The sequence below is a fragment of the Lissotriton vulgaris genome, chromosome 11, assembly GCF_964263255.1.
Source record: "Lissotriton vulgaris chromosome 11, aLisVul1.2, whole genome shotgun sequence".
Classification (NCBI taxonomy): Eukaryota; Metazoa; Chordata; class Amphibia; order Caudata; family Salamandridae; genus Lissotriton; species Lissotriton vulgaris.
This window is the reverse complement of record NC_141699.1, coordinates 373178191-373199474: the sequence shown is the minus strand read 5'-3', so window position 1 is coordinate 373199474 and position 21284 is coordinate 373178191. Positions and strand designations below refer to the sequence as shown.

The 21284-nt window shown below is 46.6% G+C and overlaps 1 protein-coding gene across 1 annotated transcript in view; it reads left to right on the top strand.

The window, feature by feature from the left end:
- The window catches only part of FAM178B (family with sequence similarity 178 member B), a 2784983-nt gene that overhangs the window by 1682746 nt on the left and 1080953 nt on the right, over positions 1–21284 (top strand). The window contains exons 10-11 of the mRNA XM_086943356.1: positions 18540–18642; positions 19696–19777. Of these exons, the coding sequence (XP_086799482.1) occupies positions 18540–18642; positions 19696–19777 (185 nt within the window). The remainder of the gene's footprint in view (positions 1–18539; positions 18643–19695; positions 19778–21284) is intronic.

Here is a 21284-nt window from a genome sequence, read left to right as displayed (position 1 = left end):
TTTCATCCATATCCTTGCACCATTTATGGAGGGTAGGTAGCGTTTCTGAGACCCACAATAGGGCGATGTTACGTTTTGCCACCATCATACCTAACATTACCCAATCTTGCTGGTGGTGGTTTAAGTCGTTTGGTTCCCATACATTCAACAAACAACATCTGGGTTCTGGCACCAGGGAAACAGCTACTGTGTGGGAAACTGTACACATGACTGCCATCTAATACGCCGCTATGTGTTTACAGTCCTAGATGGTATGGTAGAATGTCCCCTCGTCGCCACAATGTCGTAAGCAATATTTATGGGGGGTGGACCCTATTCTGAATAACGTCGTTCTAGTGTAGTATGTACGATGTAATATTTTAAGTTGAACAAGTTTGAACCTAGAGGGTATTGCTCTTTCCCGGGGGGGACGCAAGGGCCTCTTGTCATTCTGATTCATCAAAGTTGCCCACATCACTGGACCAATTCTGTCTTAGTGTGGATGTTAGGTCCGGAAGGTTGTTGATCAACTTTCGGTAGGTCGAGGAGGTGGCCCTGTCTGGCATAAATTCAGTCAGAAGTCTGTCTTCCAGAGGAGAGGAGTCCTGCAGGTCAGTACCCGTCGGTATGGCCGACTGGAGTGCATGTCTGATTTGAAGGTATCTGAACTTCTCCTTCTGCGTTTTTTCGTGATGGGCCTGGAGGTGGGAGAAATCCACCACCTTTCCTCCCTTCCAGAGGTCACCCACCACTGAGATGCCTATATTATCCCAGTCCTGGAACCCTGTACTATTACGAAGGAAACCTAACCTGTAAGAGTCCCACAGAGGTGTCATCTGTGTGATCGTCCTGGAGCACTTAAGACGCCTATTCGCTTTAAACCAAAGATGTACAGAGTGTCGCGTGGGTCCAAGTAGAACTGCGGGCATGCGGCGACTACACAGATTTCCCAGCAGCCCTCTGTCCTCCAAGCACTGTCTGTCGGCTAGGTATGCCTTTTCAGTCTGCGGGGCATGCAACCAGAAATTTATCTGTTTAAGGTGGGCCACCCAGTAGTAAAATTCTATGTCCGGAAGCGCTATTCCCCTGCCATACCAACTCTTTGTTAACTTAGCCTGGGCGATACGTGGCGGCCTCCCATCCCACAAAAGATTAGAAACAGTTGTAGCAACAGTTCTGAAATAAGAGTCAGGGACCAGAAATGGCGTATTCTCAAGGACATATAGAAATCGTGGGAGCACCATCATTTTGTATAGTGCCGCTTTACTCAAAAGCGTAAGAGGGAGAGTTCGCCAGACTTTAACGTCTCGCTTAAACCGCTCTAGAAGGGGACTAAGATTTAAATTGTAAAATTCGTTGTAATATAGATACCAAGGTATTTGAATGCTGTCGCAGTAGTTCGCAGGGGGCAGCTCACGGGGAGAATAGGGAGAGGGCCGGTCAGGACATGGAGAGTGGATTTGGACCAATTTATTCTGTAGCCAGACACTCTACCGAACTTCTCACAGACGTTCAGCAATTCTAGAATGGATATCTTGCGTGAGGTGAAGTATAGCAAGATGTCATCCGCATATAGGGATATGCGGTCCTCCCATGTATTGGTCCATGAAAGTCCTTTGATAGAGGGTTCCCATCTGATCCAGATTGCAAGTGGTTCCAGAATCAGCGCAAAAAGCAGCTGTGACAGTGGACATCCTTGTCGCGTACCTCGACCAAGCGGGAAGTCTCGAGAGACATGTCCATTGGCCGCAACGTGTGCCAAGGGTTTGTTGTAGAGGAGGCGAATCCAGGCGCAGAATTTAGGACCGAAGCCCATGTGGTGGAGCACCGCAAACAAGTAAGGCCATTCCACGGTATCGAACGCCATAGTGGCGTCTAAAGAGAGGATGACTGCAGGTTCCTGAATATATGATGTGCCTGCCAAGACCGCATAAAGCCTGCTCAAATTAAGTGCCGTGCTACGGTGTGGCATGAATCCAGATTGATCCGGATACACTAAAGAGGAGAGGTGGGGAGTCAGCCAAAGCGCCAGCAGTTTGGCTAAAATCTTGGGTTCTGCGTTTATCAGGGAGATTGGGCGATAAGATGCGCTGTTCGTTTTCGGGCTGCCAGGTTTGTGAATCGCAACTATAGTGGCAAGGCGCTGGTCTTTCTGCAACTCTCCCGATTCAGGACTGTCAAGAAACATCTCAAGCATAAAGGAAGCAGATGTCTGCGCTGTCCTTTTTTACAGTTCCACTGGGAGTCCAGTAGGCCCCAGCGCCTTACCAGACGCAAGGGAGTAGGTTGTAGTCTGCAGTTCTTCTACAGCAATGTCCGCCTCCAACCGGAGTGCCGCCTCAGGAGAGAGTTGAGGGATAGTTAAATCTTTTATATAGTCATATGCTTCTTCAGACGTGTAAGACGCCCGGGGGGCATATAGTTGCTCATAATGATCAGCCAAGATGTCTACTATATCATCTGGTTTGGAGATCATGAAGCCTGTGGGGGAGAGTAGTTGCGCAATAACCTTACTCGCTCTTTCTTTCCTGTCTAGCCAGGCTAGCATCGTCCCCGCTTTATCTCCCAATTCGTATATCCTATGCCTAGTTGCTTGGATTTTAGCTATCGCACTTTCCCTTTGGTATGTCACATATGCTGTTTGCTTAATCGGGACCTCAAGGGCGGTTTCAAGCGACGGGCACGTCGCCTGTTTGGTTGTGGCAGGGGATAGTTCCTCCTCAAGAGTATCAATCTCCGCCCGTTGCGCCCGTTTGTGACCTGTAATGGAGGCTATTGCTGTCCACGCAGGACCACCCTATAGGCATCCCAGAGCGTGCTGGGGGAGTCCACTGAGCCAAGATTCTCTTGAATGAATTGTCAGGTAATAACTGTGAGGTGCTTCATAATGGGGCTTACATGTAGAAAACCAGCGTGAAGCGGAAACATACGCTTCCTAGAAGTCTGGTGGTGTGTGTATTTTAGCAGCCATGGAGAATGATCTGAGATGCCCCTAGGGCGGATAACCACCTCTTCTATTCCCGGCAGGCCATCTGCTGATATTAGGAAATAATCAATGCGCGTGAGACAGTTGTGGACCCCGGAGTAGTAAGTGTATTGTTTCTCGTGAGGTTGTTTGTACCTCCAACTATCTGTGAGCCCCATAGTGTCTGTGAGGCCGAGAAGACGTTGCCCACCCTGTATCCCAGATCTGGTAGGGAATCTGTCCAATGTGCCGTCCATTATATCGTTGAAGTCGCCCCCTATGAGTAGTGTCGCAGCAGGTAATGCTAGTAAGAATGCTGTGAGCGCAGAGTGGGCTTGTGTGTGAAGGGCCGGTGGGATATAAACAGAGACCAAATTAAATAATTGCCCCTCCCATTGAAATGTCAGTGCTGCGAAACGGCCCTGATCGTCAACTCGCTACTGTTGTATCACCAATGGGAAATTCTTCCTTCTAAGTATCCCCGCACCCCTAGAGCCTGAGGAAAACACTGCATGTGCAGCCATTTGGTATACCCATCTATCCATAGCCCTGACCGTCGAGCCCATTAGGTGTGTCTCTTGCAGTAGTGCCACTGTGGGGCCACAACGTTTCAGGTGCTGTAGCACCAAGCCTCTCTTCACTTTGTCTCCTAACCCTCGGACATTCCAGGACAGTATTGTTAAAGCTGTTTGGGGAGTCTTGGACTCCTGTGAAACTTGCTCAGCCATCAGACATACTGAAAATTGTCAAAAATTCAAGGCCACGTTTGCTACACATAAATCCATCATGAAAGGAGAGTGCTGCCCCAATAACAATGCATAGAACCAACTCAGAAAATTCAAACAAAACATGTACCCCCTCAACCCAGTTCCCACCCCCCTCCCTACCTCCCTGCCTAGCAAGCCTGTAACTGCCCGCCACCCCAACTCAGCAGAGTGCTTCGAGCCACCCAAAAGTGCAATACTTGCTTATAGGGGGTATTGAGTTCCGTAAGGCTCCAGCCCTTCTCGTACTCCAAGGCTTGCCTCAGTCCAAAGTCTTAGAAACAGCTCAGTCCCAGGAGTCCGTATAGCCGCTCATTACGACAAAGAACGCCAGTACTTCTGGTCGACCTATTCCTTCTCGAGCAATGGTACCTGGCTGGATCCGCTGCTCCTGGAACCCTGCTTCTCCGGATCTTCATCCTCTTCCCTGCGGCGACGTGAGCCATTTCCTTGCTCAGTGTGACCCACCGGACGCCATCCTTCCAACCAGTCATGACCGGACTCAGGCGTATCGAAGAACCAGGTTCGGCTTCCAGCTACCACTCTAAGTTTTGCAGGGAAGAGCATAGAGTACGGTATTTCCTTTTCTCGAAGCAGTTTTTTGACGTGAAAAAAACTCCGCTTGCGTCTAGAGACCGCTGCGGTGTAATCGGGGAAAAAGTTAACCGTTGAATTTAAAATGCGTATTGGAGGTGAAACGCGTGCCGCTTGTAAAATTGCATCTCTGTCTCTGAAATTGAAGAGCCTGGCCAGAACTGGTCGAGGGGGTACCCCCGGCTTCGGTCTCACCCCTGGCACCCTGTGGGCATGCTCCACTGAGAAAAAATGAGAGAGTCCCTTAGGTTGCAGTTTAGATTTTATCAGCTCTTCAACATACAAATCCATCGCTTGGGCGCCCTCTGTTTCCGGAATACCTATAATTCTGACGTTGTTCCGTTGTGCCCGCCCTTCTTGGTCATCCAGCTTGTCAGCGAGCATCTTGTTCTCTTTTTCCAGGTGGGTGACCGCTACCTGCAGCTCTGAGCTGTCCACAACCAAAGATTTCGCAACCACCTCCACCTCTCGCACCCTATCCGCCATTTTGTGGAGGTCCGCCCGCAGCAGGGAGACATCAGTAGATATTGTTCCCACAGCGGTCTGGACGCTGGCAAGAGCCTGCATGATGTCCTCAAGCGTGACTTTAGGGGTGCTGTCTCCATCTGGCGCCTTTTGTTGCGAGGAGCGCCCCTCCGGCGCCGTGGGTGAATGTTTGCCATAGGCGTATTTGTCCAGGTTTTGCTGTGTGGCCTGGTTTTTGGGACCCCTGCCCTCCATGGCTCGACAGCTCAAGTGGTAGCTGGGGCTCAAGACTGACCACGTTACAAGGTGCAGGAAGGCTGTTCACAAAGTGGTCAGGGGGCCGAGGGGGGGATGAGGGAGCAACACCTCACAAAGCCAACCGCCGTCGTAGCTGTAGTACTCAGCCTTATTCCCTTCCTTGTAGGAAGGCACAGGGGCAGGTGCAGCTCTGCTTGAGGGTTCCGCACAGCAGGCCTCGGCACATCAATACGATCTGTCCCCTACCAGCGCAGGTGTGGCGCTCAGTAAAAGGTCCCCGATCGATATTTACCCCCTGGCAGGTCAAGTGCAGTGATCCAGCACTCGTCAGGATCTCAGTGTTAGAGATGGGGGAGGGGCGCTACTCCATCAGGCCCGATCCCCGCTTAAAATGAAGGACGGAGTTTGATCACAGCATCTCCCCCGGTGGCATGTCGCAAGTTGTAGGGGCACAAAGTAGCGTGAGGCAGTTGGGGGCCGCGGAAGTATAATGTGCAGCACTTACTTCAGCTTTCTGGCTGCGTGTGTGGCAGTCACGGCCTGGTCCCCAAAACAGCTCGGTTCCAGCAGGACTGAAAGGAGGCGACCCCGGGCAGTAGGATCACCGCCGACCGGAGAGCTCACAGTGGGGGATAGGAGGTAAGGAGTCCTCCGTAGGCGCTATGAAGCGAGGCCGGTTCCGCCACACGGGGCTATGCGCGGATGAAGGCCGCGTCTTCCACCACGCCGCAGCAGTCTTCAAGTCGGGCGGCAGCACTACTTGAGTCCCCGGTCCGGCCGTTGCGTGTAGGCCACTCCTCTTCAGTCGGGGATTGCAGACGCAGGCAGTGACGGATTTGTACCGGAGTCTCTCCGGTCGTCGTCGCTTGTGTTTGGACGTTAGCTCCAGCCATTGGAGCACCGTATGTGGCGGATAAAAGAGCGGATTACTGCAAAGGGCTAGATCAACCTCGGAGCCCAAAGACTAAGCGGCCATCTTAGTCGGCCGTCCCCACTGTGACTTTTAATAAAGGGTTCTGAAATATAAATTTTCAAATACAGAAAACAGTAGAAAAGTGCAAACGGGGAACAGTTATAGGAATATACTTTTGAAATGTTACAGAACACATTTTAATACTGCCAAAGATAACGAGCTGTCTTTGTACAGCTCGAGTCGCCAGTTTTGCGAGAAATGCTGGGGCGCGTATTCTAAGATTTCATTTCACTTTCACCCCCTGAGCACTTTTCATTTCACTTTCATGCCCCTGAGAGACGGAGCCTCTATCCCTCCGGGCCAAAACTGATTGGCAAGGTAGGAGGGTGAGCACAGATCATGTTAGCAATGGCTCATTAGATCATTCTGGAACATTTCTATCTCATACGCACAAGGTGAGTAGTTGTCTTTATGATGGCTGTTCTTCTCCTGGCTGGGGGGAGAGGGCTAGGGGGAATGGAAAGGCACCACGGGAAAGGGTGGACCCTCTCCTTATCTCTTGAAACCCTCCCATGGGGATTTTCTGCAATGGAATTAATTTGGGCCACTGGCGCCATGCATGAGCCCCACTACCATGTCACCACGGATGTAGGGCTGGGGGAGCCCTTTCTGACCCCAGCTATGCCCCTCCTCCATTTTCATCTTCTAAGAGCCAATAGGATGGGGATTACCTTTTCATCCCCCCATGGGCAATATACAAGCAATACCACCAAGGACATAAAAAACAAGCATTGGAATAGCCAATAGGTCTGGCCTTTGGGACCTTATAAGTGTTTAGTTATCTAGCACAATATCCTTGGTGCAACAACATCAACTGCTGCATGGCTAAACACTTATAAGGTCCCACAGGCGAGACCTATTGGCTATGCCAGTGCTTGTTCTCCTTTTCCTAATCCAAAGGGCATTGGTAGCATTCAAAATGGAGAGTAACAGTATGATTACGCTTCTCCCTGCACGAGTCAGGCAAATATGGATTTTATTATCATTAGACGATGTCACGCCCCACAAACACCTACTGCATCGTAAGCTTCAGAATTCTTTCACATGTCCGAAGAGAAGATTTTCATTCAGATCGGGTTTTTTTGCGCAAGGCTGCTGCGCTCCTAGGTTGGAGAGCATGTTTAACAAACTGTTTTCTATTAGTAAGTATGCCGTAAGTGTGGCTTAATCCCGAATTTTCAGGAGTAAATAATCACACCACAACAAAAATGTATTGCGTAACAAGTCCGTTGCGTTCAGTCATTTTCAGTTGAATTAATTGCATAGTGGACAACATTCTGGTTGACTTTATGTTCTTACAAAATCAGTGAGTTACAGGCTACACCTGTTGAAAAAGCCTTTGTCTGCGCTTCCAGGTGCAGTGTTTCTTTGCTCATGTCTCATTCTTATCCAAGCTGGTGCCCTATTTTTCCTTCAAACTATTTTACTTCAGGGATCTTTTTAGTCATGTTCCTGTCTGGTCGAGCAGATTCCTTAAAACGGCACTGACATTCTCTTTTTGAAGATCAGAATTATTCAAGGATCTCATAGTCTTTGATTTGTCAGATAAAAGTCAGATTATTTCACAAAAGGATTAAGAAGACGGAGTTTTCCTTTCATCAGGCTCTATCACGAACAACTGGACAGCTCTTTGTTTGATAGAAATATGCTCCATTTCTATTCTAATAAAAAAAGTATGACTCGTTGAATTATTCATTTTTGGCAAAAAAATGAATTACCCATTATACTAAGTCTCACACATTGGTAATTCATTGATTCACAAAAGACCCAACAATCTCCCTTAGAGATAGTTTGGTCAAGTTGATGGGAGTCCTGCATTTAGATAACATGTCTTGTCAGTCAGACACCAAAATAACAAGTTTGTACCCCATTCATCATAGCCCTCACATTCCTACGCACTTGGCTCATCCCAGATCGCACATGTTATCAGATGTCCAGTGTGCGTGTGACTTTGTGTAATGTGGTCAATTACTTGATTATGTGCATGGGACAAAGGAAGCCTTTCTTCTTCGCTGTGTTTCGACATCGGCCCTACAAAAGCTAATTCTGCACACGCTGGGGGTTAGAACGTTACGAGACCCACGAATTTCCTTAAACTTAATGGCTCAATGATAATCTTTAGGAACCCTCTTCATGGATGCTTAAATACAGAGAGTAGATGTAGGAGGTGATAGTGTCAGGAAGGAATCTAGCTAGGTTGTGACAATCTGTATTCTATCAGGGATCTAGCTTGTTCACCGATTGTCCAGGACAATCTGTCAGGGATACTAGCTGGGTTCACAATAAAACAAGGTAATGGGGGAGCTTGCTCGATACAAGGACAAAGGCTTTCTAGAAAATTGGTTAAATATTAATAATAGAGTACCTGAAGGCTAGGAGAAAAAAAGGACAGAAGCAAGTTGGAACGGGCAATGAGTAAGGAACTGGAAGTCTGCAGGGAAAACTGTGAGGATAACACAAGTACAAACAACAGGAAGAGAAAAAGCATGGAACGATAGACAAACTATCATAATTGATAGTTTGTCTGCTCCTCTTTGATGTGAACAAAATCTTACAAGAAGGCAAGGAGAAGAATAATCTCAGTGTTCAGGGAGACACCTAGAAACTCCGATGGAGAAGGAGTGCTGGGTGGTTCTCTGTGCCAAAGGCACAACCCTTGGAGTCTAACTTGCACTCTTGGAAGCAATGAAAACCAGGATAATATAAACACACAAGAAGACAAAGCAGAACAGTGGAAGGTACACAGAAACAGGAACTGTGCTAGGAGAAAATCTGGACTGAAATAAGGGTCTGGAACTGGACTGGAACATTCACAATTGAATATACTGGAAACCTACACACTAGCTAACATGGGACAGGAATATGCAGTCAGAACAGGAACACAGAAACACAAGACAAAGAATCAAAATATACCAGACAGTTCTGGCGTGTGCAGTCAGAACTAGGGTCAAGGCAAATTGGAACTAAAGAGGCAGGGTGAACAAAAGACAGGCAACAGAGACAAATAAATAATCAGAACAGGAACACAGAATCAAACAACAATAAAAACTGAAATCAAAGACAAGCCTTCAATATAGCTACAGGATCAGACAGAGAGCAAGGAGACTAAACAGCAAATTCAGAAGTGAGCTGCTGCACTCTGGGCAAACAAAGCAGAAATAGCAGGAGGCCCAGGAGAAGAGCATGGGTGCAGGGAAAAAGCCTGGTGCAAGGAATTACCCATATGCAAGGAATCAGGGAACCACAAATGAGGGGAAGGCAGAACTGTGACTAAGAAAGGGGAAGACCAGGAAAACCAACAGCCACAAGACTGGTCACAGGAAAACCAGGAGTGAAGTATACTTCCGAGTCAAGTGAGTGAAAAGTCCTGATATGCATATGTAAAGAAATCAGAAAGGCAGTGTGAACCAATATTGAGATAGAGAATAGAATACCACCACCAAGGCTTGGTTAGGGTCGGGTTTGGAGACAGTCTTTGGACCTGGAATTATTTGATTCTGACTTTGAGGACGATATAATTTCGGGCCCAGACACACCGAAAACTTGTATTTGCCCAGAACAATACTCTAAAAGTAGAGAGGGGCTTTCTGTAATAAGTCATTGTTGGCAGATTGATTTCTGTGATTCAGAGTTTAACTGATAGAAGGTCTTTCTGAAGGCAAGAATGTGTAGGATATTCAGCTTTCCCCTGGTCCTAGAAGGTATGAGTGGTTTGATTTCAAGGTGAATGTTTTCCCTTTGTTGGTGTTTTGTAGGGAGAGACATATCTTGTGAGTCGCTAACCTGTGTCAGAATTATTGGATTGCTCTGTTGTCTGTGACAAAAAAACGTGTGAAGCAAAGCACCTGTCTCTAGCCAGGTGACAGTGTATTTATTCGCTGTACCACTTCTTGTGAGTTCCCAAACATTTAGACTCCAATCGGTAGATTTGTTTTTACACGTCCCAGAGTTTGAGTTGCAGAGCTGGCCAGGGTTGTAGTGTGGACTGGATGGAAACTGATGCAAGTTCTAATGTCTGGGGAGGAAGGCCTTGATAATGGACATGAAGGAGGGGGTTCAGCTTGAAATTTGAGGGGCAGGGTGTTCCAATAGAGAGGAGCTGGGAACTCGGAATATCTACATATAAAAAAGCACATAGAGGTTTAGCGATTAAAAGAACATACAATCATAGTACTTCTGTAAGAATAGATTGTGAGGGTCGGGTTTGGAGACAGTCTTTGGGCCTAGAATTATTTGATTATGACTTTGAGGATGATATAATTTCGGGCCCAGACACACCGAAACTTGTATATGCCCGGAACAATACTCACTCTCAGAATATCTACACTTAAAAAAACACATAGAGGTTTAGCGATTAAAAGATCATAAAATCATAGTACTTCTGGAAGAATAGATTGTGAGGTATGGAGGTGAGGGCCATGGACAGTGAACAGTTATAGGGGGGTCAGAATTATAGCCCGTCTCAGCATTAGCACATGATCAGGGATTTTGTCTGAAAGTTAGGGCCACATGTTCATATGTAGAATCAACAAGCAAAAAACATGGGTTAAAATGTGGTAACATTTAAATACTAGTACAGAAAGTAAAAAAAGAAATTGAATGCTGATGCTAATCGTGCTGCTGCGCCCCTAGATCCTTTTCCTATTAAGAGTGAGTAGAGAAGCTTACTCATAAATAATATGTTTATCAGGGATATGGTAGTGTGGAAGGGATTGTTCAGTAACTGGAGTTTAGCTGAAATATATCAGGTGAACAAAGTATGCCTCGTGTGAGACTCAAAGAACTCACACAGACCGTCCAGCCTGAATTGCCAAGCCATGTCTTCCCTGGACCGGAAACAAGCATCCTGGGACCGGTTTCGGGCTAACAGCCCTCAACAGCCAGGCTAGCTTGAATCCAGGATGCTTGGTAACAGTCCAGGGAAGACATGGGTTGGCAGTTGAGGCAGGACTGTTTCCATGAGGCACACGGTCAAGCCTCATTTGCATATAGCTGTGTCTGAACTGGGATGGCAAAGTGAGCTAAAGAATGATGATGGATTCAACCCAGATCTGTGACTGGGGGTGAGTGCTTGAAAAGTTTCAGCACTCTGTCCATCATGTCCTTGTGTTTGCTTTGATCAGCCTAAGTTGGCAGGGTATGCCCAGACGTGGGTCCCTTGCCCACTTTGACACTAGATTCAAGCTAGCCTGGCTGATGAGGGCTGTTAGCCCGAAACCGGTTCCAGGATGCTTGTTTCCGGTCCAGGGAAGATATGGTTTAGCCGTTCAAGCTGGACTGTTCCCATGAGGCACAGGGTGAAGCCTGATATGCATATAGCTGTGTCTGACCTGGGGTGGCAAAGTGAGCTAAAGAATGATGATGGATTAAACCAAGATCAGTTGACTGGGGGTGAGTGCTTGCATTGTTCAACACTCCGTCCATCATCTCCTTGTGTTTGCTGTGCATATTGATAGCATTTGGCATGCGGTGTACATGGATGGCACCTGGCTGGCAGTGTGCATGGATGATTCTTAACTGGCGGTGTCAATGGATTGTGCTTGGCTGGCGGTGTGCGTAGATGGCACTTGGCTGGTGGTGTGTGTGGATGGTGGTGTGCATGTACTGACTCTTGGCTGGCAGTGTGGCTTGCATGGATCCCCCAGCGTTTTCTTACCCAGAATCCCCTGCATACCCCAAATAAACTTACAAAGTCACATTTTCCTGACATTTCTGTGTGGGTAAGTTGTATGATCACGCACAGGCACACATTTTCTACTACCCAGGAGAGAGATAGAAGCGCCGCCACCGCCGAGAGTCACGCAGGGGAAAAAAGACCTTACCTGAGCAAGCCGCCACCGCCAAGAGTCGCAAAGGCACCGGACTCCGCGCCGCCGCTCCGGGGGACTACAACTCCCGGCAGGCCTCGCGGCGGCGCGTGCAGAGTGACGGGAGACGCGCCAGAGAGCGCCAACGAGCCAGATAAAGACAGCAGAACCCCCGCGTCGCGGGACGCGAGCGGGACGCCCGGGGCGAAGCCCGGGCAAAGGGCGGGCCCTCTACGGCCCTCATCGGCAGGAGGAGGCAGGAGCAGGGCCAAAAATGCTGCAGGGTTCACTTCTGCAATCAACCTCCAAGTAAGTCTTGCCTGTACGAGACCCTATTTAAAGTTTTGCTTGTGTACCACTTCAATACTTCTTACATTCTTAGCTATGTCTAAAAAACTTGTTGGAGTTCAGCAAAACAAGATTAATAATTACCTTGTTCAGACTGTTCAGAAGATCAATATGCAAAGGAGGGAGTCATTGGGGTTGAGCCAATCCCCTGATTTGCTTTGTCCGTCCCCATCTACATCTGTATCCACTTTGACGGATGAAATTATCATGCAAGATGTTCATAGTGCAGACACTATCGTTGACATTACTTCCCAAGTTATACCTGGCACACCGGACAATGCAACCCCGCCTTCTGAGGGTTTGCCCGCTGAGGGCAATACAGATAATGACAATGACAATGATTTTGAGGGCACGCAGCCAGACCTAAACGACAATGCACAAAGAACCCTCCAAAGCGGGGTGGGTTACGCTCAGGGACAAAACGGAAGAGGGCTACTACCCCAAAACGCAAACAAGTGATTCATGCTGAGGATCATCCTACCTGTTCTTTTGAGGAAGCTCTTTTTGATAAAATTGCAGATATTATTGAGATTAAAATCAACACTATTGTCAAACCTCTCATATCTAAGATTGATAAACTGCAAGCTGAGGTTAAGAAGCTGGGTGGCATCCAAAACACAGTTGCAAGTGGCATTGAAAATGTAACCACCTTAGTTACACATCTGGGCAATAACCCTAGGGGAATTGTCGCTGGAGGCGACATGGGTGTTGGAGATGGAATAGAACTGATTGGGGAAAATCCACAGCCACCAATTTTGACTGCTATTAATGAGGGTCCCATATTAGCATGTTCTTCAACAGACCCAACTCCTTCGGCAAACATTCCCCCAGCGCAAATACAAGCACAAGCCCAAGCTTTTTCTACGGACCCCCTGCAATTTATTGTTGAAGCCACACCTGTGGTCTTAGTCCTCGCAAACGTCCCCCCGTTGGAAGGAGGCATAGCGGAAAGTTCTAATTCACTTTGCAGCAAAGCCCTACATTGGCTAACTAGCAATATGCGGCTAGCTCCAGGGGGAAAGCATCACCTAGCAAGTGTAATTAAATCAGCAACTAGGGATCCCTGGCTGGGAAATCGGCCAAAAAAATTTAAAGGGGACTGTGTGGCGGTGAGCTTTTCAAATCATGACGTTCTTCCTAACATCCTTGCAAATATCTTTCCCCCCCAACGAAGAAGAGGCACTGTGGTCCCCCTCACTTTGAAATTCTTTTATGGGGAACAGCAGAACGTATCTTTCCCAAGGACCCCTGCCCCAGGGTGGGATACTAACTGGGACTCTCACTTCAGATGGGGACAAGATTTAAGGAACAACGCAGCAGTTCATCGTCATCAGCCTCTAATGCTTAACCCTGTTACACAGCCATTGGAACTGTTTAACCGCTTTGCGCCACTATCTTTTATGGACCAAAATGACTGACTTTTGCCAGGACCAGACAATGATGTGGAGGGACCACAGCCCGCTCTTGGTCCGTCAGCTCAGTCTTCTCCAGGCGTCAGGGTCTGCAGAATTATGAGCTGGAACATCGCCGGGCTTAGAGCCAAATTCAAAGACAAGAACGGGTTGGACATAATCAGGAATTATGATATTCTTGCCTTTCAGGAAACTTGGGAAACGTCAGATTGTTTGGCCTTAGATGGCTAATCTCATTTTTATGTATCTGCAGACCCCAGCAAAGCAGGAAGAGCAAGGGGAGGGTTGGCTGTATATATTTCACTTGATGTCCAAGGAAAACCTAGACATATTAAGTCTAAATCTAAAAATTGTTTAGTGGTTGAATTGACTTCATCAAACTCTCACCCTATTTTACTTGTTAATTTTTATAATTCCCCGGCCAGTCAATTCCCTACCGAGCATTTGGTATCCTTAGAGGATCTCTTATCTACTTACACTGAGAACAGTTCCTATGGGCATGAGGTGATCCTTATGGGAGACTTTAACATTCACCCATGCCAGGTGGGTTGTCAAAGGGAACCTGAGGAATTCTTTTCTTATACCTCCCCGCCGCATTTTGAACACACTCCAAGCGGCGAGGCTTTGGAATTGCTCTTGGCTACCTTCAACCTTCATGAATCATATACCTGTTCTAATGATCCGAGATTACCGACATACGTGGGTAATGATCCAGGCACAATTATAGATTATATTTTCGTATCTTTTAGAGTTCTGCCTGAAGTATTCATTTATAAGGTAGAAACTTCTGTTTTTAGCGATCACAACCCTGTGATTTTAGAGGTTTTAGCTCAGGGAGTCTTGGGAAAAAGGAAGATTGATGCCTTGTGTGCGACAGATCTTGTGCTAAGAGATCAAAATCGGAGGCTCAAATGGGACCAAGTTACTCCAATAACCTTTTTACAGGAAACTTTGGCCAAAGTCGCAGGAGAAGTTGCCATCTGTTTAGATAACAAAAACCCTAGCGCTACTATGGTCGAGGCCTTTAGTGTTATTTGTCACCAAGTCAATTTAGATTTGACTGTAAAGGCAAAGTCCAATAAGCCAAAGGGCCCCAAATGGTTTGATTCAAACTGTTCTAAGGCCCACTCAACTCTCCTTAAGGCCCTAAAGATCAAACCTAGAGACAGAGTGTTGATAGCGTCATTAAGGAAACAATACAACTTAGCTATCAGGAAGAGGAAATCTGAGATAAAAGACGAGGCTTGGAATGATTTGTTACTGCCTGGGACACAGAAAGACAGTGCCAAATTTTGGGCAGTTATAAATCACCCATATTTTGTGGGATTAGACAACCAGAGAGCTGACTGCATTATCCCAGATGATCAGTGGGTGACACATTTTAGCAATATTTATAGTCGCACTCATACCACTACAGAATGTGAAATACCTCTTTCACAATCGTCAACTCACATCCCTCCCTTCACTCAGGAGGAGGTGAAACAAGCAATTAACGACACACTCTGTAAAAAGGCACCGGGGCCAGATGGGGTCCCCGTAGACTTTTTTAAGAGCGCTCCTGATTTAAGCTCAAAGATTCTAACTAACATTTTTAATGCTACAAGGGAACTTATTTTCCCCTCTAGCTGGGCAAATTCGACCATAGTGCCGATCTTTAAGAAAGGACAGAGGACAGATCCGGCCTGTTATAGGCCAATTTCCCTCATCGATTCGAGTGTTAACATCCTGGGGAGAGTCCTCTTAGGTAGACTGACCCTGATTTTAGAAAGTAAGGGCATTTTATCTAACGCACAATATGGCTTCAGAGCCAAAAGAGGAACCTTAGATCAGTGCCTAAACCTAGAATTAATTTTAAATAAATATGTAGTCGCCAAGGAGGGCTCATTGTACATGGCCTTCATGGACCTCTCATCAGCTTTTGACCTGGTAAACAGGTCAAAGCTGTGGAGGATCCTCTTGGCCATGGGCCTCGACCCCCCTTTGGTCGAATACTTAGCTGAGCTACACAAGGATCTCATGACCTCAGTAAGAGTTACTAGGGAAGGAAGATGCACTTGTCACTTTAAGTCAGAGAGGGGGGTTAGGCAAGGGTGCATACTTGCCCCCCTCCTCTTTACCCTTTACATTAATGACCTTGAGGCAGTAATGACAACATCCCATAGTGACATCCCGCGTGCAGGTGAGACAAAGATACCTGTCCTCCTGTACGCGGACGATGCGGTCCTTTTGGCACGCTTTGGAGTTGCGTTAAACAAACTTCTTTTATCTTTTGGAGTTTTTATGTCATCACTGGACATGAAAATTAACACAGAAAAATCACATGTAATGATTGCTGGAGCCGCAGGCAGGAAAAGAAAGTCGTTAACATTTTACTGTGCGGGGAAGGAGGTCAAGAGAGTCCCTTCTTTTCCATACTTAGGAGTGACTTTTGACGAAAAGGGCACTTGGGGCCCCCAGCTTTTGGTCAAAAGCAGCGCTGTTGCTAGAGCGGCTGCAGGGCTGCTAGGATTTGCTAAAAAACTGGGCGCCCGTCCCATGGAAAGCATCATCAAAGTTTATAAAGCAAAATGTTTGTCAGTCGCCCAGTATGGTTCTGTTATCTGGGGACATACTAGTTCCGCCAAAATACAGAATGTAGAAAATAAATTTCTGAGATCTCTGCTTTCTGTTCCCCAATCAACCTCGACCTTTGCATTGCATACAGAGTTAGGCTTGGGCTATATATCTGACACTTTAAAACTAGCCCCAGTGATTGGTTGGATAAAAACCTGGCTTAACCAGGAGCTTACTTTAAATCATATTATTTTAAAAGACTGTTTAGCCCTGGATAGAGCCCTTAACATCCCATGGGTAAGATATGTGAAAACGCAGCTAACCTTAGCAGGCCGTCCGGAGCTCTTCTCATCTCCAGACGGAATAACTTATGAAGATCTAAAATTAGTAAAAAATACTCTGACAAATTTATATGCCCTGGAGAGGGAAGTCACAGAGTTAAAAAAAACCCATGGTAAGGAAACACTGTATGCTCTCCTCTGTTCCAGGAATGGAACCATATCTCCTTCAGGTAACAAACTCTTATCATCGTTTTCTCTTAACGAGATTTCGTTTTGATCTAATTCATTTTATACTGGGCAACTTTAGAACCTGGATTAGACCCGATGATGCTGAACCATGTGACTGTGACCATTTCTCAACACAGGACACGATGCACTTAATCATGTTTTGCGGACATTATATTGAGATTAGAAAAAGATATCTGCTTCCTATTTTACGTAATCAGGGCTTTATTCAGGTAAAACCAGCCCTGTTGTTTTTGCAACTCCTCCCTAATGCTAAAGTAGCTTTTTCTGTCGCTAGTTTTCTAGTTGCAGGAGAACGTTTAAATAAGCATCGTACAAGGCACAGGCACTTTATCTCTGAAAACTGAATGTCCTCCTTTCTCATTTATTTGAATGAGTTGTGTTTTAATAAGCCCTTCTTTTTATCTTTTTTAAATATTTATGTATGTTTCATTGTAAATCTAGTGTTCACAATATAATGATTGTCTGTTTTAAATTTGTAAAAATTTGTGCTCTGATGAAATGGTGATATGCAATTGTGCTCGTTCTTTTATGATTTTCAATAATCGAATAAAGATAATTGACTGACTACTACCCATTTTTCCCCTTGGGCTCTCAAGAAAAATTATACCTTGTGTGGGTGTTCAAAGTAGCGTCAGCCTAAAAAACGTACAAACAAACTGAACTTTTGGACTCGAATTTGGCCCCCCTCCATCTCTATATGTTTTTTGGGCCTTCCATGTCATAGGCGCTTGGCCCATCCCCACAAGTAAGGTATCATTTTTATCGGAAGACTAATGGGAACGCTGAGTGGTAGGACATGTGTGCCATGTGGTGATCCCACAAGTTTCCCACACAGATATTAGAGGAAAATGTGATATTTGGCTAAATTTGTGGTTTGCAGTGAATTCTTGGAAGGAAAATGTTGGGGGATCAACACAAGCCACACCTTCCTGGACTCCCACGTATGTCTAGTTTTCAGAAATGTCTGGGTTTTTCAGGTTCACCTAGATGTCTGCAAACCTGGGACCACAAACCATGGGTACCTTTAAAATCCCCATGATGTTGGAAGAATAGGTTGCAAATTTGGCATGGATACCTTATGTGGACAAAATGTACACGGGCCTAAGCGCAAACTACCCCAAAAAGCCAAAAAAAGGCTTAGCACGGGGAGAAAAGACCTAGCAGCAAAAAGGTTAAAACGTCTCTGATGTGCATATTCTTCTGTTCATGTTATTTATAATCTACAGGGAATAGGAGCATGGCATTCCACTTTTACAGCCAGTTGCACAGCGGCTAATTATAATATTTGACGGCAGTGCCGGTTCTAGGATTTTTGGGGCCCTGGGCCAAAATGGAATGTGCAAGGTCCCTCTAATTTGCATATGTGACATATTCAGGGCTCCAGAAGCTGCTTTGTTCAGACTTCTCCTGGGCCACAGCTCTGCCTCTCAGCCGCCTACAAGCACCTCTTTTACAGCCCATTTCAAGCTAAAGGTGTGAGAATTGCTTGGGGGCCGAGAGTTAAACCTGTGGGGTGCTAAAGTGCTGACATGGTGTCCCAGAGTGTCTCTGAATGGACAGCAAGGCAGGAGGCCTAATTGCAGGGCAATACTGCAAAATGCATCCCCTTGCAACTGGGACATCATCCCTAAGAGGCCCAGGGAGGGCCCTCTCCCTCTCATGGGCCCAATTGCAAGGAGGCACCTTTCTTTCAATTGAATCAGCAGGAGTACAAGAGGGCTGGTGGTGTGTTAAACTGGTGCGTGTCCCACACTGTTGGGCTGAGTGCGAGACCCTGGCTACTGCCCACACTGCCCATGTCTTTCGCCAGCCCTGTTTGATTGTGCTCCCCGCTGGCAATTAAAAACTTTTCTGCAACTGCCTGACTATGATACTTTTTTGTCTGTTTCAGCTCCGCCTTTCATCAGCAGATCTCCTTTATCAGAGATGGTTTCCTGGGATTCCTGTACCGCTCTCTGCCTTGCCCTCTGCCTGTTCTGCGCTGGCTCTTTCAGGTAACACGCACTCTGCTTCTACTGCATGGTGCAAGAGCTGCCGCTGGCAGGCGGTACCTCGAATATATCAAACTCACAAACACAAGGCCCAGGAGGCCTGCCTCCTCGCTTTAATCTGTCAGCGGGACTCCTGAGTAATGTGCTTTTACCTAATGAGCATTGTAAATATGTCTGCAAAAAGCTGCTTAGTAATCAAGCAATCATCCGCACTGTCCTGGGTATGCACAGCTCCTCTAAAGCACTGTAGCCATATCCAAGAACATACACTGTTATTTCAATCCAGGGACCATACACAGGTCTGCAAATGGGCCTTGTTCTTTAATCTGCTGTACCCTCTACTGTTACCGTAGTGTGACCTTCATAGAACTCTGGCAGGGTACTCTGGCAACTGTAACTTGCAGCACCCTCTCAGTCTGGTACTGGGAGGTAGACGCAGAAATGAGCAGCACACATAAATACACGCACCCATGCACATCCGAAGCACAGGCAACTACACTTGCATCATCTCCTTGTGGTTCAGAACTGCGACCAATAACGCACGTTTAGCAATGCATCACAGTCCATACTTGGGGGCCCCTTGTTATTCTAGTTCTGAAGGTCACACAGCTGTGCGGGTTCAAGCCAGTCTCCACTTCTACATGTTCTGCTATTCCAGTACTGCAAACCTTCCCACATAATGGCACTGCTGCACCCCAATCCTGAATGGAAGTGTGCTGCGCCTTGGCATTCTAGATCTGAGACCCACAAACACCTCGGGGTAGACTTACAGCGCCTTCTGTCGTTCCAGTGGTGAGCAGTGCAAACAAGGTGAATTGCACAGGAAACCTCATCACTAGACCTTGGGAAACACACATAGCTTGGTCACAGAGAAGTGGGCTGAACGCTGGCCATGGTGTACAGAATGTGCTTTCTTGGCCTGTTGAACTGAACATCTATCTCTTTTTTACTCTTTCTCTCTCGCTCACTCTTTTCCTTCTTTCTCCTGCTCATTCACTCTCTCTCTCTCTCTTTTTATCTCCCTCGCTCACCATCCTTCTTACTCATTGCCTCCAGCTCCTGGCTGCACCCTCTGAAGTTTCTGCCGATTCCTTTAAGGCTCTGTGGGACCTCAGCATGGACGCCCTTTTAAAGGCCGGTGAGTAATGCCCATCTCTGTCCCTTTCACCCCTCAACCTCTTTAAATGAAGAGCAATGTCAATGTTATGAAGCGTGTGCGATTCTTAGAGAAGATGCGGTCTCTATCATGGGACGCTACTGACACCCACTCAACACCGAGGCCTTGGCGTCGAACCAGACAGAGGTTATGAGTATGAGGAACACTTATTTCATTGATGACGGCCACTGCGGGTAAAACATTTCGACTTACATCCTTCTTGTGTTTAGGTCTCTGGTGAAAACGTCAGATAAAGTGTTGCAGATGAGTGGGGGTGGTGGGGGGAAGGGGGGGGGGGTGTTTTGCGGGGAGTCCTCTTCTGCCCACCAACATTCAGGGAGTTTAACCTAATTTCCTTTTCACCGCAAGTCATGTCATTCAGGCGTGCAGTTATTCAACATAAGCGAGTAGCAGAAGCTTAGAAACAAACAGTGCTTAGATGTTTTTTACTAAATATGAAACCATGGGCTTTTTTGTTGTTGCAGTTTTATATACTCGGCCCGAAGGTATCAGTCACAACCTCACATAAGCTATTATGTTATATTGCTGTGTTAATCGTTTTCCAACTTTGCACTTTAACCAATTACTTGTCCGAATGGTGCTTTGATTCAAGTTGGATTTTTTTGCAGGAGGCTGGTGACTCCTTGGGCAGTGGGGCGTGGGAAGGGGCACATTCGAATGTCCTTGGAGGAGCCTGGCCCTGTCAGGATTTGTGGTGTGCAATGACTGTAGAGGTTTCTTACAGCTTAGATTACTAGGGGGCTAGGTCATGCAATCTGCTGTCCAACCCTGTGTGGAGCTTGTATATGGGATTGTCTGTGCCACATGTATCATAGTGGGGTTGCTGGTCTTCTGACCCTGCACATAAGCTCTAGTCATCTGTTGAGGTAAGTCTCAGTGCTAAGGGGTTGCACCGGCGCAATGGTGCATGGGTTGGTTACTGCCCTTCCTATGTATTGGTGGGATATTGTGCTGGTGATGGAAATTGAGCCCTTGTGTAGTTGCTCTTCATCTCTGCCTTGAGGTGGCATATTAGGAGGAGGCCTCATCCTTTCTTTAGCTATGGTATCAGCGGTGTTGCCTTTCTTGCTAAGGACAGCTAAATCCTTCTGGATGCTCTGAACAGAATTGGACATTGACTCATTTTGCAGGTTTTCTTGTTTTCCCGTTTACATTTTCTTTGTCTTTCCAAATGCCTGCAATAGGGTGCGCATGTGAACATTCTTCATCTTGTTCTCCCACATATACTATTATTGCTCTTTGATAAGCCAGCCGATCAAATATTTTATGATTGAAATTGTACTTATTTGTAGCGGAGGTCTGTTAGGCGATGCAATAGATATTCAGTGTTTCTTCAGATGCAGTCAAATGAGTCATAGGGTGCAAGTAAGTGTCAGATTGGTGTAGCAGAGGGTAAGTATTTAGTACGGAAGGGAAAGAAGCATAGTAAACATAGCGTGTAAAGAGTATACAACACTGTAGTTCTAGA